The sequence below is a fragment of the Dothidotthia symphoricarpi genome, assembly GCF_010015815.1.
Source record: "Dothidotthia symphoricarpi CBS 119687 unplaced genomic scaffold P153scaffold_18, whole genome shotgun sequence".
NCBI lineage: Eukaryota > Fungi > Ascomycota > Dothideomycetes > Pleosporales > Dothidotthiaceae > Dothidotthia > Dothidotthia symphoricarpi.
The window spans coordinates 507,683-525,639 of NW_022985025.1; the positions used below are offsets into that span (position 1 = coordinate 507,683).

Genomic DNA, 17,957 nt, shown 5'->3' on the forward strand with positions numbered 1-17,957 from the left:
ATTTCGGGATAATTACGAGGCACGGTCGTTCTTTCCCAAGGGGGCGGAGTACAAACAGGTACCCCTTTCACTCGCTGGTCTGCGCGACATCCGCTCCACTTCCACTGGCGTTGCCAATTATGACCTACGACGCCTTTCTCTCGTTTGGTTCGCCTCCTCCGTCCCGCCAATGAAAAGCATTTAAATCGGTCAAATGTAGTTTAGATGTGAGCAGGGTTGGGGACAGACCTGCCGTACACTCTATTAGTTTCCCTTGGTATGAAGCCACCAACAGTCCAGTCTCTCCCAAGCCTCGATTCCCAACGATATCCCGCATGATTGCCGCGTGATGAAGGCCTGAGCGGTGCCTTGTCGCAAAACGTCCTCGATTCTCTTCGTGCTAGCGGCGCGGGGAGGACAGCTAACCCGTGAACGAACAGTTGTCTCAGACCTTGATAGGTACCGATGCTCAGGGTCTAGGATCTGGCTGGACCCTTATACTTGGCGTAATGATCCAGGCACATCTCCATCGTACTCGTATCGGCCTTCATACGGATTTCTGTCCGTCGACCTGGCGACAGTGTCTTCTAAACAAGAGATGTTGATTCACGCAGTGTCAGTCTCGTGATGGCGGTGGCTTGTTGTTGGCACTCTGCAGAAATCCTACCTACTCGGTCAGTTTCTCCGGCTGGAGCCAAGTACCTATTGCTACCCGCTGATCGCATCCTTCGCTTATTAGTTGCTTCAGCACTCCACAATTGGCTTCCAGCCTATCCCCACACAGCAACCTCAGCCGACTATCATCCACGCGTCGCACACTTCCGCGCAACTGTCCTCAACCCCAGCGCGATTTATGTAGAAGACCCGCCTAGCACAGACCTCCGAGTCGAAATGGGTTTGCCACTCCAAGTTCCCTGAATCAATGTGCCAAAGATTCAGCCTTGACCGGTAGCCTCCTCATGCCATCGACGTTGAAGGTTCACGCGCGCCAAGGACCAGCCCGACGATGACGTAACCGTGGAACGGCACGATGCTGAAGGTACGACGCAGGTGGCGCAAAGGATGCGGACTTCCTCATATACACAGAGCAACTGGTACCTAGAATCTAGAGAATGTCAGTATCACATGTGTGGTATCAGGTATGCGCAACGCAAACATATCATTCTGCTTCGACGCAACAGCCAAACTTGAACCGCTCATCAATTATTAACCATCAGACGCACTTCATCATAGCTTATATTCACACAAAAGCCTCTTGACCCACAGTTTTTCCATACAGAGTCTACCCCACTTCATCCTACAACCTAGATCGTATAGATACCTCGGCAGACCCACGAACAAACCGAGTAGCACATGCTTGTTCAGCTCCTTCATCACATGTCCTGAACAATGCCCTCCGCGACACAATGGAATCACTTGCACGCACACTCAAAACATGGAAAGCCGTACAGCATTTGCATTCGTTCCCGATCGAGGTAAGGCCTCAGTTAGTCCAAATGCATGGAATCAAGCCACATCTTTCTCCACAAAAGAACGCAACTAGGCCGCAAGATCGAATCCTACAAGTTTAGTGTTCTAAGCGTGTACTAGCAATACTTAAGGCGCCTACATATGACATGATTTCGGCATATAGTTTTCAAGCTATTGCAAGATACTGCTGCAGCTTGATTCTGGGTAACCGAGAGGTGAGGACATCGTTCGTGATGGAGGATTACGTAAGTAAATTGAGTAGACGGTAGGTCACGGCCTGGAAGAGGCATAATAGGGTGAGTGAACCGTTTGTAGGGGACTACTTGACGATATATGGAGCTGAGTAAGACTCTATCTTCACGGTGGTTGGTATACGACGATGCGAGGTTGGCAATGCGCTTGTGTTGTTGTACTTTTTACTCCCTTGAACACGTTTTCCCGTACAAAGCGTAGCCAGGTCCTTACCTGATGATGTCTTCACACAGGGATTTAGTAGCATTTTGGATCATCTCCGTCAACTGCACTCCGACCTCAGACTCTAGTCTCTCACATCGACATGATACGGGCAGTCATCGCTCTTTCGACTGGAACAACTATTCGGTAGACGGGGAATGTGGCGAAGGATTTAAACAACATTGTATATGATCGCAATAGGAGGCTGAGTAAGAATGCGTGCGTGGCGCAATGATTCGTCGTCCTAGGTACTCGTGTGGGGTGTAGAAACTGGGAAATGTATCGGTACGAAGGACATGTAAGTAGAGGCTCATGCTTGCGGATAGAGTCTGAATATAGATTATAGGGTGGCTGGATCGTAATCAAACCTCCCCACGATCGTTTCCTTAGTCCAGTCAAACTTGTAACTGCGCGACTGTGTCGTGTTTTCTTATCTCTGATTAGCACATGTGAACGTGGGTGCAATGGCGAATACTCTTGCTATCGAGAACGGATAGCAGTGTGTGGGGTTCAGGAACGATGAAATATGGTGTTTGGGGATAGGATGTCGGTTTGCGATGAGTGTCGTGGAAGAAAGGCAGAGACATGGATATCAATCTTGAAAGGCGAGAGTGGTTACTTGGAGGACACACGCTAAGCAGTGGTAATTTAGATTGTTCGTAGAACATGGTATAGATTCTATCTGACTCGACATGCAGATGCCCAATTTTACAATATCATTAAGGAGTGACCCAAGGACGGCTAATGCGATGATCCTCGCTAAAAATGCTTCAAGTAAACAACAAACATTAAGGAATGCAGGTTCGTAACGGTTTGCTTCTCTTCCCATTCATACACCTGTGGCTTCTTGCATCTAGAGTCCGCAGTTGCCGACGGCGACTTGAGCGAATTGCGCATCGATGCGGCCCAGCTGGTCAGCTTGGCCGTTGGTGAGCTCGTTCATGGCTGCCTTTGCGAGGTTGAAGCCGTTCAGCGTGCTATCAATGGCAAGGACGTAGATGGTCTTTCCATTGTAGGTGATTCCGTAGCATGTGCCGCACTGTGAGAGGGTTTGTAAGTATGATGAAAATTATACTGCGTTGAGAAGTACATACCTGTGCGGAGTTCCAGCCAGCAATACCTTGGTATCCGCCGACACGTGGGAATGATGGGAGAGAGCCCTGGGTGGAGTACCCCTTGGTGATGAGGCCGTTGGCTCCGTCTGAGCAGGATACTGCGGTCAGGGAGCGGCCGGCATCGTCGTAACCGGTGTCAAAAGAAACTTTGAAGGTCAGCACACATTGCATTCAAGACGAGAGTGATAGACATACCAGAAACGGCCGAGGTAAGGCTGGCAAGACCAAGAGCGATAGCAGAGGCAGTGAACTTCATGTTGTCGGTGGATGAGTATGATAGGAATGGATTTGGTTGATTAGAGTTGGTGCTTGGAGTTGATGTTTGAGTTGATGTTTGAGTTGATGCTTGAGTTGATATTGCTTTTGGAGCTTGAATCTCATCCTTATATACACCGTAGGCAATCAATCTACCCGTATTCTAGTTCTCGTATTCTGTCTCTCTTCTCGGCATGATTGTTGCCGTAGGAGCTAAGATTAGTGTAAATCAATGGAGAAGCATGGTTGTGATGATGATAGTTGCCACAGGCTAACCTTGACAATCATTACAGGTGACCTCAGATAGTCGATTTCTGGAAGGCGATATAGAGTAGTGAGCTCATAGTGCCCAAAGACACGAGCGTTGGTGTGGGGACGATGGTATTTTTGGAACGGTGACAGGAGGGCGGGCCTAAGGAAAACCTCCGGAGCTAACAGCTGTTACATCGCGCCACTCGCAACCGGCAAGATCTGACAGCGATCAATACTTTGCGAATCAATACAGTTCACGGTTGAATGCAATGTAGAGTGCTACTGCCTGATTTGAAGACAACTGCAGTCTACTGCAAGCGGAAAACCATTCCCGACAGGCGACACCTGACTGTAGTATTGTCTCTGTAAGATATTTTGGGAGATGCAGGCCAGGGTTCCCCAGACAAGATCGTGCTGACTGTGATTGAGATGCAACAGTGTCTTTGACCGATTTGTGTGTGCTCTTGAGCCTCACCGCTCAAAACGGACGTAACATGTAGCGGTGTTCGGTTCTGTCTGATTGCCGTCGCAATGGTGGATGTTGCAATGCGACCCTCTCGGCACCATCCGGGCTATGCCCAGACATGCTAGTCATGACAAAGATTGATCTATCAGTCAATATAATGCCCCGCTGTAGGTGGTGTGAAGGCATCGCATAGGTAGATCTCACCGCCTTTGTGTCGCTGTGTTCATCTGCTCTTAAGTGGTATTTCTGGGTCTCGTAAAACGACGCATTGCAAAAACCCCGCTCGGAGCATGGCAATGGCTTTGCCAAGATATCGCGGCAGCCAGCATCCGCTCTCACGGTCAAGTGCAAAAGCCGAAGCCAGCGACATGTTGCAACAGCTTGACAACTAAATTCAGACACGAGGTAAAGCTTAAGCATTCCAGACATATGTCTAACCAGCTTGTCTGTAGCATATGTTCATGTACTTTTTCGGGTTCTGCACTAAGATGAACGCAACCTACTTGCGGCTTTTACACTGCACCGAGAGCCGCTGTCACATCGATCGAGTCAGGGAGCGGCTGAAATCTGTGGGGTTGGTGGCTCATGCACTAGCTCTTCCGGACAGCTCAAACATTCTGCGTGCCAGCAACGGCCGTCACCGAGTTTCATCTCTTCTGACAGACACGCCATTGCGTAGAATCTATGTCTTTGGCGCCTATATGCCCTGGGTCCCCGAGCTGCTACATATGGAGCCTCAGGCTGGCTGCGGCTGTGCCATCGACCAGTGGCTAATGGGACCAATGGTAGCTGAATACTCAGCAGTTTCGTTCTTGATGAGTTGGCAGTCGAGACTTTGATTCGTGCCCTTTGCGACGTCTGGAGTCTCGAGAAGCTCTGCCATGTCTTGCACAGGCAGACATATCCAACATGAGTATACTTAGTACGGCGGCAACGTTTCCTGCTGTGTGCTATATAATGGTCTCAGTTCTGCTCAGCTGTAGTCTCCAACAATCAGGCAGGTCCATCGTTCTATTCTCTTACTACTTTCACTTCGAACAATTCACCTTTTTCTCTTCTACCCATACCTTTCTCTATTCCAACGAGCTAGTCTCTTCGATTTCAGTCAATTACCATGCATTTTTCCACAATCTTCGCCGCCACCGCCCTCGCTGGCGCAGCCATCGCAGAGGAGCACTTCGTCGCTGTCAGCAACAAGACCGGCAGTCTTGTTTTCCAGCCTGATAACGTCAAGGCTGCCGAGGGTGATACCGTTACATTTCGCTTCTGGCCCAAGAACCACTCCGTCGCCCAGGGTGCTTTCGGCTCTCCTTGCCAGCCTTTGGATACCGGATTCTGGTCGGGCTACGTACCCACTGTCGACACCCAGAACGTTGCAAACTGGACGTTCACATACGAGGTCAAAAATGCGTCGGTGCCAATCTGGTACTATTGCACACAAGGCAAGCACTGTCAAAACGGTATGGTCGGTGTGATCAACGGACCGTAAGTCTTGATGAGTTTTGACACATCGTTGCTGTGGCTAACATGACCAAGTGCTTCTGGCGCAAAGACTTTGGAAGCGTATCGCAATGTTTCTAAAAATGCAGAAAACAATGTTTCTCCCAACTCGAAGGCTGGCACTGGTGGTAATCTCAAAGATAACAGTACCTCAACCAACTTGGACACGACTGGCGCGGCGTCGCACCTCTCTGGCAGCCTCATCTTCGCCGGTCTGGCGGGCACGTTCGCGTACCTTCTGATGTAAGATATGAGAAGACGGGATGACGGGATGAAGAACAGAGATACCCATGTAGAAGGATACATTTGAATGCCCAATAATCTACGACGGAAGAGAGATTTAAAGCATGTGGACGAAGACGGGGGATTAGACTGGCGTTGATCAAACAACTGAGTGTTATACAATTGCTTGAACCTCTACATTTATCACTTTGCGCATGTGTATCCGTGAGGCTAGCCTGTGCGTCGCGATGACTATCGACTGCTGCAGGAAATCTTAGCACAGATTCATATATGGGGGGGTGCAACCCACCAACTTCATAGCAGAGATAGCCTGTTGCTCTTTTCTTCATCTTCATTATCATACCGCGCCGCCTAACCTCAACTTCTGCGATACCTCACTGTCGCCTCACCCGACACATAGCAAATCCACTTTCAGCACTCTTTCTGCTTGCATTATGAACTTGAATTGTCTCAGTCAAACAACTGATCTCGCTCCTCTTTGTCACACTTGAACTCATAATTAGGCTTCCTTTACCTGAACTCTCCGCTTAATAGCAATACGGCCAGCGTGCCATAGTTCCGTAGTATGGGAACGACAAACGACTCGACAGAAAGAAAATAGCAGGGATGGGAGGCCGCGAAGGCAATGAACCAAGGGGAGTGAGAGTAGCTAGAGAAGACAACCCAATCTCGCAGTTAATCGAAATACTTGAAACCAAGCTGCAGCAAGATTGAGCCAAAATTTGTCATCTACATTCAAAGTTTGTGTAAGACTCAAACATCTTGAGTATTACGACTATGTGCCTACTGGCCTATAGTAACTAAACCCGTAGTTTGGGGTTGTTATCACGCTGTGAAAAACAATCGAGGGCACACACTTGGTGTCACTGACTGACTATGCCGTCCGGAAAGCCTAAAATCACCTATGATCACTACGACATGTCGGCCCACCATCAAGACAAGCGGTATCGACGAGATGACGACTCCGACACCCCCAATGGTCCGCAGTACTGCGAGATACAGGGACCAGGTCATTCCTTCCGGTATCGCAAGACTCTCAAGCTGAGGGACGAGTGTTACCCATCTATCGCCGCCATACACCCTGGCTTTGTAAGTTGCATTTGAATAGTGTCTTGTGTATCGGGCCAATTTTCTTTGGACCTCTACGGCGTCGAAATATGTATGGCAACTTCAATTGCATCTACGGTCAACGCAGCGGCGCTCAAAAAACTCGAGATCGAACTCACTACACTCTGTATATCGTTTTTTACACCTTTTGTATTCTTCATGTCTGACCTTGTAGCAAATGTTGAAGAAGGCCATCAAACGTAAAGATACATTGAAGCCTGCAAAGGGATAATGAATAGATGAAGTTGCTGACGCTGAGTACAACGACACGGACAGTCTGCTGTGACGAGATAGCAAGTCGCTGTCAAGGCTATCGGTAACATATCATATCTCCTCGGCGTTACCAACTACGTTTATCTGTACTCTCCAGAGGCGAGAGATTGAAGGCTTTGTGGTAGTCTGTACAGCGAGGTATGTCTTGACCTATCCTTCTACGAATTGTTGTTATCTCTGCTGCTGCTGCTGGAACTCATCGACAGACCTACGGAAGTGCTTTTTTCCAGTTGAGAAAGCCACCCGAGCTGCAGGTGACGTCGATAATCGGAATGTGGGGCGCACGGACCCTGTTTCTTTGAGTTGCCGATGGAGAAGCGCGGCCGGCGGAAGGACTCGGCGCTCGAAGTAGACTTGGCAAATACGATGTCATTGGACGTACTGTTTAGGTATCACAATGAGAGCATGTACAGAATCTGGAGGTATTTTTGACTTTGAGATTTGATATTGTTGATACTTGGGTTTGCTACACAACCCTTCCCGTTCCTATGACCCTGATATGAACTCCAACTAATCATGTGCGATGCGAATTGCATGGCCCCTCACTTCTCGAGGATCACGAAGTACGGCCTTGGGTTTGATGTGGGCGGTCTTCTTGTGTCCTGGCGGTGTGACTTGCAGCGTCCAGCGCGCGCGTTGTTCCTGTTTCTTTTCTTCCCCTTCACCCTTTCCCCGGAAGCGTGGTTGCTTTCCTGAGCTCGAAGCTGGTCTTTTTCATCTTCCTATTGAACCGTTTGTGTTTCAATCACTGGACTTCGTAGAGTTCCATAGCCTTCTCCAAGTCCTTGATGCTGGCGCGGTCCCCATATGCCTCTTCCAGAAGCTTGGCCCTGTCCTTTGCGTTCACAGGGGTTGTCTCAAGACCCGCGAATGCTCGCTCCATGTCCTCAAGACTTGAACGCTCTCCGTAGAGGTTCATCAACTGTTGGTTCTTCTCTTCTTGAGTGAGCTCAAGTACCATGTGTGCCTTGCGGTTAACTTCATGGAGAGCGTTGGTAACACCAAAGCCTATGTGGCGATTAGCCGCGTCGAGCGTGACAATCGAGCGGCTTTGTTGGGAGGAGCTTGCAAGGTAGAGCTTCGTACCAATAGCAATTGCAGCCATAGAAGGCAGGTACCTGGAACGGGTTAGAGATGAATGGGTTGAACTTTGAAAGATCATTGGACGTACCATTTTGCTATTCTACCAAGCTTGGGGACGACGTTTGCCGTTGATGCGAACTGAGATGCAGTAACGCTCTCCATAGGGATGGCGGTGCGTGCACGTGTTGAGGTGGTAAAGAGCCTCTGGCGGAGAAATGGTGCAATGCGGAAAGACATCTTGATGGATGGAGATATTCGATATGGTAATGAGAATGTAGTGTCGGTTTGGCGAACAAAATTCCTCCTGGGGTTGGGCGAGTTCAAGGTGGGTTATATGTTGTTTGTAGTTGCGTTGATGGACGATGTAGACAAGAAGCCAAGGCTTGTATGAAGTATCGGCCGCGGGTTGGTTGCAGTAAAGTGGTGTTTGATTGGTGTTTGACTGGTGTTGTACTTCAGGCGGGTTGTCTCAAACGCGGGGACCTGAGAGGTTTATACTCGTACTGTTTGCGGGGAACAATCTGAGACCAGTGGGTACAGCCACAGTCTCTCCACCTACGATTCGAGTATCACACCACGCATCATAGTACTGCACTTTCCCCGCCCACATGGTGTGACCTAACCAATCCGATACGTTTTCGCGTCGCTGTCTCCCGTACAAGCAATTTAGACACTCTCTTGAGACGCGCTGGCATACGTAGTTACCGTGTCGTTATACCGTGTCTTCTCGGCCGCGCATTCTACCACCATGCGACGACCCGAGCGGCCGTCCCTCGAACTGGTTCGGCTGGTGAGCGGGAGGCACCGAGGGTAAACTGGGTGAGGTTAGCTGACATCGGACAAGGTTAGTAGAAAATGCCGTGACTGTGGGGTGATGGAAACGAGCCTCGGAAATGAATGGAGCGCAGACGTTAGCCTCACAAAACCTGCCTTGATCGTGAACCGACCGACGTAAACATCACCTTGTCCGTTGTTCACCGAACGGGCATCGTCATTAGACCCCACAGCATCAATCTTAAGACCCACTATGGTCTTGTTGAACCTCAACATAATTACCTCTTTGATTGATGGCAGCTTTTGGTCAAGTATAAGAACCGGAAGACAGCTGTGTTTATGGCTCCCAAATCAGCAGGATCGCAATAGGAGTATCTAAATAAGAGGATATTAGACGTATACTGCATTGATCTTATACAGTGTTGTCAATATGTTGTAGGATTTTGGTTCGGGCTTCAGACTCAACTGAGACGGTAGGCAAGTCCCAGTGGTACATCGTCGATTTTGGAGGCCTACATACTACGTCTTGATGGAGTCGTTATGGGTTACTGAACCTGTGCGTTGCATCTGAGTTGAGCGGAGCAACGTCGTTGAATTACAAAAGCACATGATACAAGCAGAATAGCTGGGACGTATGTTAGTAATACCTGATGAGCTCAGATTTTACAAAAAAATTCCACGTGGTCGCCTAACTGTTGGACATTGTTGTTGATATTTCGGCCAACTAGAAGGACACAACCTCGTACACATTCTGCACCCAATCTCCGCTCCACAAAAGAATCACTCTCTCCAGCAAAAAGGCTGATTCAAGCGAGGCTCGAACTCGCGACCTTTCGCGCACACGGATTGTGAGGCGAACGTGATAACCAACTACACCATCGAACCCTGGACAGGATATCCCTGCAATCTGATTGGCTCAGATGCAAAAATCTCATGTCCCTATGAATATATTTACCGTAACTGTACAGGAATCCCCCTAGCTGCCCCTCCACCAATGTAAAGCGAGCATATCCTGTCTTGCTTCATAGCAAGCGAACTGTGGCTCATTGAATCCTGTCGGAAGGAAGAGTTTCTGTGTAGGGCTGTATAGTAACCCGTCAACGTGGCGAGCCGTGACCACGACTCGACATGCTCCAAGCCCTGATTGCGCGTCGTTCGTGAGGCTCGGCGTGCAGGGTGTATGCCACATGCTGTACTTTCGACGATCGAACGTGCGTTCACCCACGCGCTACAGCCGCAGGGAAATTGTGGCTCTTGCCTGATCTGGGAAAGCTGCTCGACCACAGGATGATTTCTTTTCCTTTCCACTCCAGAACTCGATGGGTTGCAGTACGCGATGATAGGTCTGGCGGCAACCCCGCAAGACACAGGCGCAAATGAAGATACGCACGTGCAACGACGGAGACGGGCCCGCGCCACACGATGACAATTTGGCTGGCGACGGTCCCTCGCGGGCGCTCATTGGGGTTATCCGCTTGATTGATCATGCAGAGCCCCACACCATACATTGGAAGCGCTCCATACAGCCTCCTGCCAGATGCGGCAGAACAGTCGGCACAGAGAGGAGAGGTGGTGGGGTGTGCAGATGGCGTGCACACCTTATGCTAAAATTTCTGCAGCAGACTTCGTCGTCGGGCTGCGAACGCAATGTTCGCAGATGCCGGCTGCGGAAGACAAGTGCTCACGTCAAGGATTGTTCAGCTTCTTGTGTCTGTGAGCGCAGGCTGTTGGATGGATGCTTGTGTCGAGGTATCAAGGTCGTGGTCCAGGCGCCGCGGGGTTTGGTAGAGGCAGTCTCGTCGTGCGCCCAACCATCATACGTTCTGCATGTCTCCAACACAAGCTGCAGTTGCCGCCTCCCACGAACGGGATGCACCACCCTGCTCGCTTAAGCCGTCGCGTTTGTGCGAAGGAGTACAGGGCATTTAACCATTCTTCAAACGCGAAGTAGCTGCTCTCGCGGATCAATTAGGGGACAATGCGAGCGGTTGCTAAGAAACGGAAGCCCTCGCTCAAGCTAATGAATTGCGTGCAGTCTGAGGTCCGTGAGAGCAAGCGGAGCAGCGTACTCCACTAGTCAAAACAATCTCCGTTCTCACTCAGGGTTAGCTTGGTGTGATCCCTTTTCGACTTCATCCCGCGCTGTCTTCCGCACCCTCTTCTCAGCTGTTGTATGACCATATACTCTCGGTGACTACTGTGTACGCTGCGAGTGAGTACCTAACGTTCCTTCCCTGTACGTTCACTTCTCAGGGTCCATTTCTCGGTAAGCGGCATGACACTATCCATCTCGAGCATCTCTGCCCGCCAAAAATCTTTTCGTTGATCTCGTTTCCCGCTTCCGTTGCATGCATACTTACTGCCGGCCGACTGCTTTTGCTTTGACCCTGCAATTGATTGCTCTATTCTGACAACTGTGCAGTTGACCTCTGTTGCTTTCGGAATATTTCCCTCTCGCCCATCCGCCTTGGTTGCACGTCTATTGTCTACCCTTAAACCTGAGCATCACGACAGCCCAACGTCTCCACCAAGCATGTCCTACTACAATGACGCCTCCTGGGCTGCGCCGGTCCCCGGCCGCCAGGCATCGTGGGAACAGCCACCGCCGCCATCGCGCTCAGGTACCGGACACGGTGTTTACACGGGCGCCAGGACTCCGAGTAACATGGACATAGGCGCTAGTTCGACGGTGAACGAAGGCAGTGCCTTTGCCTCGCAGTTTGACGGTATGTTGCAACACGTTGCCTGGTCGGCAGTGACAGGTGTGACATGGATTACCGCTAACCTCAACCACAGAAGTCGACCGTGCCCAAGAAAACCTCGCCAAGAGCGGAAAGCCTTTTGGTGGCGCTGCATACCCGCCCGCGCCCAGCAGCACCAGCGGCGGCGGCGCTCGTCGCGAGTCGATGCCTATGATGGGAGGTGCGCCGCGCCCTTACCCCGATTTCGGTACGAACACACCGCGCACACGATGAGAGCCCACACTGACGGATTGGCACAGAACAACGCATGGGCGGCCCGCAGCGCCACCACTCGGTGAGCGACTACGACGGCGCGCGCCCGCACTCGACGTCGAATGTGCAGGGTTTCTACCAGAACCAGCGCTATGCGCCCCGGCCCAACGATGCGGACCAGATGGCTCAGGCGAAGCGGCGGATGGCGGCTCAGCGCGAGCGAGAACTGCGCAACTACCATCAAGAGCAGCAATACCACAGAAGTAAGGACTCAGAGTCAGGGCAACAATAGAGGCGGGACAGTTGGTTGACTAGGGTAATAGACGTTTCTGGATCAGCATCCAAGTCCGACCGCTCCATGAGCCCCAATGCCATGAATGAAGAGGAGCGCCGCGAGCTCATTGCCCGCCAGCATCGTGCCCTGTATGGCGAGACGTCGACCTTGTACAATAACAACCCCACTTCAAGCCAGGACGTGCGAGTCCAGACGTCAGGTGCTGCCCGTGGCGCCTCTCCTTTGGCGTTCGATCCCTTTGGTATGCAGGCGCAGAATGCATCTGGCGAGGCTGCTGTTCAGATGCCCCCGCGAGGAGATAAGGACGCGACGAGTGGAGCCCAGGAGGCCCGTGCCAATGGCAATTCGTCACCAGCCTCTAGCCAGAATCCAGCCTTTAGCCTATTTGATGCTCAGCAGGCCAGTCGCACCTCCAACTCGTCGCCCAGCGGCGGCTCGCCTCCCGTCTCAGGGTCCAAGGCGAACGGATCCGGTGTCGCTCCCATTGGGACTCGCCCATCCACCAACCAGCACCAGCCTACCGGTGCCCCTCTCGGGAAGCGCGCGACGACGCCTCTTCCTTCGCCCCTTGGTTACAGCTCCTACAATGCTAGTGAGCAGAACAACCCTGCTGCGACGTCTGCTTCTTTGAACCCTTCTTCGACCGTGACCGACAAAGGCGTCGGTATTTGGAATAACGGCCCCTGGGGCAATGCGCCTAACCAGAGCGTCCAGGCTTCCGTCTGGGGCTAAATCTTGGAGTTTTGATTAAGGAGTCACAATGCACATCCGGAGTTTCTGCATTTCAGTTGTCTCTCTCGGGGGCTTCTAAACAATGGGGGGACACAGGTCAATGGGGTGGCGAAATATCTCTGGGTTTCAGCCATGTGCTCTAATGGCGTAATTTTGCCTGCGTTGGGGTCATGGCAGATGATGATATACCTACTAAATGGGGGCTATACGGGTGTTTGCTAGTTGGGACTACAGGTTGGAATCATCTCTTTCTTGATACCGGTGGCTGCGGGAGTTAACTCAAGGTTTTTTGTTTTCTGGGTTCGGGCATCATGGGTTCGGGGATCTGGTCGGTGGAATCTGGTCGGGAGCGATGGGATGGTCCAGCTCTTAGAATCTTGGGATGTTATGTATACCTCTGGCACATCCTGCGGTTTAATGCGAAAAGTGGTCTCTGGGCGAATTGTTCATGTGCGTTGATGGCCAGGCCTGGGACGTCGTGAAAGCATAGTCGTGGGCAAGTCGTAAAAATCAAGATGGGAACCATGTGCACGTGATACAGGCCTTGGCAAATTTACGACGCGGGCCACGCTAACCCTGATGCATTTCAACTGTGAAGCGTGTCCTCTAAGACCTAGCGATCGATATCACCACCAGCTTCACAACCCTTCTTTTTCACACATTCAGTCTGCTCTTCTCCAGTCACCTTCGCTCGAACACATCATGGTGAGCCCCATCTCTTTCCACAGGCACTGGGTGCACATAGAAGACAAGTGGTCGGCAATGCCTACTTGACATTGCGACGAGAGACCACGACGACGATTACGAGCGGCTTCGCTATATTCTCAACGTTTTCCCTGTCGCATTGCTTGTCCGCAATCGTTCAATGGCTTCAACATCGCATCGTCTCTACGGCTCGCTTGTTATCTCGCCGGTCCTTCCTGACGGAAGCTAATATGTCTTCCCAGTCTGCACCACGCGCAACTTCCCCCGTAAACAATGCCGCGTCCGGCTCTACGACCGCGCGCCAGGCTTCGCCTAAGCCCCCCGGTGGCCCCGCGACTGTTATGCGAAGGAAGGCGGCCGCTGACCGCGCGGAGAAGTCGGCGAACCAGCGACCAAGCAGCACAAGAGCAGCTGGTGCGGGTGGTAGCTCCAGCACCATGTTGAGTAAGTGAGATGTTAGAGAGGCGGTCATTGGAATGGGCAGAGAGGGGTGCATGGACAGCGAACAACACGAATTCACTTCTGCGCCTTGAATTCTGGCTAACTGAGCTGCGCAGGGCTATACACGGATGAGTCGCCGGGCCTCAAGGTTGATCCGGTTGTGGTCATGACACTGTCTGTCGTCTTCATCTTCAGCGTTGTCGCTCTTCACGGTATGTATTCGCGTAATCTTGCATGCTCGACATAATTGACAAACAATACAGTTATCGCCAAGGTCATGCGCCGATTCTCCGCATAAATCAATCGATACGAACTGCCTTTCTTTCTATCGATTCCCACCATCTCTTCACGGCTGGTGCTCTGCAGTAGCGACCCTGGTCTTTCTTCGATTGCGAATCGCTTCTTCCATCCAACTTGCGATTACCCGCTTCTTTATTTTATACAACTCTGTGCACTGGGCGTGGATCTAGTCGCGAAGGGGAAGACCGGAAAAGCGACTTCACTTGACACATCCTGGTACTTGGCTTTTGGGGGTTTATCACTGGCGGTGCGTTCAGTTGGGACGCGCGACTTACGGTGTATTATATGTCTACAACGGAATGAGGAGTTTTGCGAACGCATATGTGGATCGATGATGTTTGTATATGGGATATCGCGGGTGACTGTGTGCGGGCGATCGTATCCAAGAACCAACACAAGTATCATACAGCAACCCAAAGCATTACAACTCATCATCACCAGCCCACCTTTGTGTATACAGAACTTTGACGACTAAATTTTCTTCCATCCACAAACCCATCTACTGGTTTTAAGCAATGACAGTACAAACTCAATTGAACATGGGCATTCATGGGCAGTCCCTGTCTGGACAAAGTTGAGATTATTCCAGAAAATGTCCTTGTTTCATTATATAGTGATCTCACGACATGCTGAAACTTTTAACTGCTGTACAGAGTTCGACACTTGCATTATTCGCCTCTGCGTGGCTTTTCGGACTGTCTTGAATTCGACCACCATGAGCGTACAGGAATTTGTCAGAGGATAGACGTTGTTGGCAGCAAGAAGCCAAGCTTAGTGTAGTCGTCTGTGACGATCATTAAGCCGAAACTTCGCAGACGCATCCTAAAGCGTTCGTGTTCGCGAAACAACCTTGTCGAAATGATCGCCGCACGTGCAGAGGGATGATGCGGCGAAGTTGGCGGCCTAAAGATGTACAGACAGAGTATAAGAAAGGAGCTTGCGCTTGTGTTGAGGAGCTCTGATGCACATGGACAGAATTCATGTCCAGCATACTTCGTCAAAGCTCTTTGGCGGCTGTTCCTGCCTCATACCTTGTTAGCATGCAAAGTAGTACCATTATGCTCCTGCCTTCACTCACCACAATTTTCCAATTAATCATGTTTCTTTAAATGATTTCTCTGTCACGTTTTGTTATCTGTCTCTCCATTTTCTCTATTGGCTCTTCCCCTCATCTCCCTGGTCGTCCTGGCTCGCGATCCCGATGTTTCTCAGCTGAGGAGGCGCTCTCGTGCGATCACGTTCACGTCTCCACACACAACAAACCACGGACATGAATATCACCTAAGACAATGAATACACATTAGTGTTTCGAAGAAAGGTGCGACGACGAGTATACTCGACATGGCATCGGACTTGGACCGATAGACCAGATAGCTAGAAAAGCGCCCCTCCTCACGGAACTACTCCGTGTAGCCTTCCATATTACCGACGCAGGGGGCTCGCACAGACCCGAGAATACTATGGGTTGGGAACTAGAGTGGCAGCTTCGATTTGTTACTGGTGGATACGGGGGTTGCTTGGCCTCTGTCACTGCTAGCGGCCGCGCCCGCATTCCAACCGTCTCCTCCTCTCCTCCTCCGCGACGTGAGCAATGAGTAATCCAGGTCGAACCCCCACACTTTACATTTGGGGCTTGCAGTGAGAGGCTCACTCGAAAGCTCCTCTGGTGTTCCTTACCCCGGGATATATGCAGTAGCTGTCTTGCTCGGCGTGAGACGATGCCGAAACGATCCACAGGCTGTTTTGAGTGCAGGAAGGTACGAAATCTCGTTCTATCTCTCCTCGTCCGATCAGCCATTGAGTGAAATGAAATAGAGGAAGGTCCGCTGCGATGAAGCCAAACCAGAATGCAACATCTGCCGTCGCCGAGGCACAAGATGTCCAGGATACAGGCCGACACAGTCATTCATCCTTCACAAATTTGATGAAAAGAACGAAAGAGCAGTGCTTATCAAAGAGGACGAGTCACAATACGAGTACTCCCAATACAATACAACAAGCTTAGAGTCCTCTACAAACGTTCCTGGACAAGCAGACGTGCGTCTTCCCGCCTCAGAGACTAGACTTGTGGATGCAGCTCTACCGAAGCAAGTTAGCTCCATAGCTACTGATCGAATTCAACACCTGGGCACATTTATCGCGCTCTACTTGCCGAGATGCGATGGTCCAGCATTGCCCCCTCCATCAGCATTGATGCTTGCGCTACCAACGATGCCTGCGTCCAGCAAGGTACTTTTGGCTGCAGTCGATGCGCTTTCAGCGGCACAGCTTGCCGTTAACAATCGCAACAATCCACTGATCAATCGGTCAAGGTCGCTCTACGGGACAGCACTGAGTCAAATGCTGTTAGCCATCCAAGATCCGGTGCTGGCACTAAAAGATGAGACTTTATTGTCGACGTACTTGCTCACTTTGTACGAGGTTAGACAGCACTCATCCTCTGCTATCGTCAAAATCTAACAACATGTTCAGGTGTTTGTCGGAGTTACGCAAGGACATGGGTTCTTCTACCACGTCCAAGGACTCCTCCATCTACTCAGACAGCGTGGTCCCGCATCGTTTAATAGCAGATTGAGCATGCAAATCTTCCATGCCATTCGATATAATTCGGTATGTATAGTCCAGGTTGTGAGCCAAGCTTCGCTCACCCTTTCCAGTTGAGTATCGGGTACCACATGCGCAAGGCGTCTATGCTGGATAGCCCTGAGTGGCTGGCAGTAACAACCAAAGCCGCCAAGGTCGACCCTTACGTCGCTCTGAATGATATATGCATATGCATACCGCGACTCCTCGAACGAACCGACAGACTCAACGGTCAGACACAAGACGAGATCGATGCAGTGATCGAAGACTCACAACACCTCGCCACCCGGGCCTCCGAGTGGCTATCAGATTTCGAGAAGCATGGGCCACGTTATGACAAAGTCGACCTGATCACGATGGACGCTTTTCTCGATATCTGTTCTGACCCGGTATTCGACCCCGTCTTCGATTTCCACTACTTCGGCGCTGGTATCTGTTACTTGATCTACTGGATGAGTTTGCTCATCCTTCAATCCAACACTTTCAAGTTACTGCGGCAGTACCGGCAGCTTGAGATGAAGCAGCTGATGATGTGGGACCGCCAGCTGGGAGGATACGCTGACAGTATCTGTCGGAGCATACCATATCACTGCCGATCCATGACCGGATACACAGCCAAGTTTGGAAGTTTGACACCACTGGTAGTAGCCAGGAAGTACTACGAGGCCAAGGGCGCTCAGAAAGAGGCGAATTGGTGCGGGACGGTATACATGGGTGCCCGAGTGCCGGGCCTATATCAGACTCCCTCGCCTTTGGACCCGATGGGGGAAGTGAAGAAGACTGTGAAGGGCAACGATCGATTTATCTAGCCTCGATATTGACCACTTATAATCAAATGGAAACAAGTAATTTTACAAACATGCTGATATTATTTGATAAGTCGGGGCTTATTCGCCATCCACAGGATGAGTAGTTCGCTATCACAGTGATCGCAGTGCTTCAGACGTTGAGGTTGACGGGGTCATAACTGGCGCGTT

At 50.9% G+C, this 17,957-nt stretch overlaps 6 protein-coding genes and 1 non-coding gene across 7 annotated transcripts; 3 read left to right on the top strand and 4 right to left on the bottom strand.

Annotated features, from left to right (window-relative positions):
- Nucleotides 1-7: 7 nt before the first annotated feature.
- Nucleotides 8-405, bottom strand: P153DRAFT_369498 (uncharacterized protein). The gene has a single exon (XM_033668791.1). It carries the CDS (start codon nt 314-316, stop codon nt 125-127), a length of 192 nt encoding a protein of 63 aa, XP_033520535.1. The 5' UTR covers nt 317-405; the 3' UTR covers nt 8-124.
- Nucleotides 406-2,755: 2,350 nt separating this feature from the next.
- P153DRAFT_298282 (Cerato-platanin) lies at nt 2,756-3,273 on the bottom strand (the record flags this gene model as incomplete). Its single annotated transcript, XM_033664207.1, has 3 exons — nt 2,756-2,941; nt 2,997-3,163; nt 3,213-3,273. 3 exons carry the CDS (start codon nt 3,271-3,273, stop codon nt 2,756-2,758), a joined length of 414 nt encoding a protein of 137 aa, XP_033520536.1.
- A 1,394-nt stretch (nt 3,274-4,667) lies between these two features.
- Nucleotides 4,668-5,927, top strand: P153DRAFT_347097 (uncharacterized protein). Its single transcript, XM_033666153.1, has 2 exons — nt 4,668-5,475; nt 5,527-5,927. The coding sequence occupies exons 1-2, from the start codon at nt 5,105-5,107 to the stop codon at nt 5,735-5,737; spliced, it is 582 nt and encodes a 193-aa protein (XP_033520537.1). The 5' UTR covers nt 4,668-5,104; the 3' UTR covers nt 5,738-5,927.
- Nucleotides 5,928-7,858: 1,931 nt separating this feature from the next.
- Nucleotides 7,859-8,433, bottom strand: P153DRAFT_298123 (uncharacterized protein; the record flags this gene model as incomplete). The annotated part of the gene is made up of 3 exons (XM_033664202.1): nt 7,859-8,121; nt 8,200-8,231; nt 8,285-8,433. The coding sequence occupies 3 exons, from the start codon at nt 8,431-8,433 to the stop codon at nt 7,859-7,861; spliced, it is 444 nt and encodes a 147-aa protein (XP_033520538.1).
- Nucleotides 8,434-9,772: 1,339 nt separating this feature from the next.
- Nucleotides 9,773-9,855, bottom strand: P153DRAFT_t102. The gene has a single exon. It is a non-coding gene; the product is annotated as a tRNA-Val (tRNA).
- A 1,648-nt stretch (nt 9,856-11,503) lies between these two features.
- On the top strand, nt 11,504-14,395 carry P153DRAFT_298160 (uncharacterized protein; the record flags this gene model as incomplete). Its single annotated transcript, XM_033664204.1, has 7 exons — nt 11,504-11,696; nt 11,767-11,919; nt 11,972-12,187; nt 12,248-12,939; nt 13,899-14,100; nt 14,214-14,309; nt 14,361-14,395. 7 exons carry the CDS (start codon nt 11,504-11,506, stop codon nt 14,393-14,395), a joined length of 1,587 nt encoding a protein of 528 aa, XP_033520539.1.
- A 1,720-nt stretch (nt 14,396-16,115) lies between these two features.
- On the top strand, nt 16,116-17,789 carry P153DRAFT_388894 (uncharacterized protein; the record flags this gene model as incomplete). The annotated part of the gene is made up of 4 exons (XM_033670791.1): nt 16,116-16,154; nt 16,213-16,818; nt 16,870-17,007; nt 17,055-17,789. The coding sequence occupies 4 exons, from the start codon at nt 16,116-16,118 to the stop codon at nt 17,787-17,789; spliced, it is 1,518 nt and encodes a 505-aa protein (XP_033520540.1).
- Between the last annotated feature and the right edge of the window lie 168 nt (nt 17,790-17,957).

Bases quoted from the DNA above. Each gene is read 5' to 3' on its own strand.
- P153DRAFT_369498 (XM_033668791.1), bottom strand. From the start codon at position 316: ATGCGGGATATCGTTGGGAATCGAGGCTTGGGAGAGACTGGACTGTTG.
- P153DRAFT_347097 (XM_033666153.1), top strand. From the start codon at position 5,105: ATGCATTTTTCCACAATCTTCGCCGCCACCGCCCTCGCTGGCGCAGCC. The intron at 5,476-5,526 runs GTAAGTCTTGAT...AACATGACCAAG, and splicing joins GTCGGTGTGATCAACGGACC to TGCTTCTGGCGCAAAGACTT.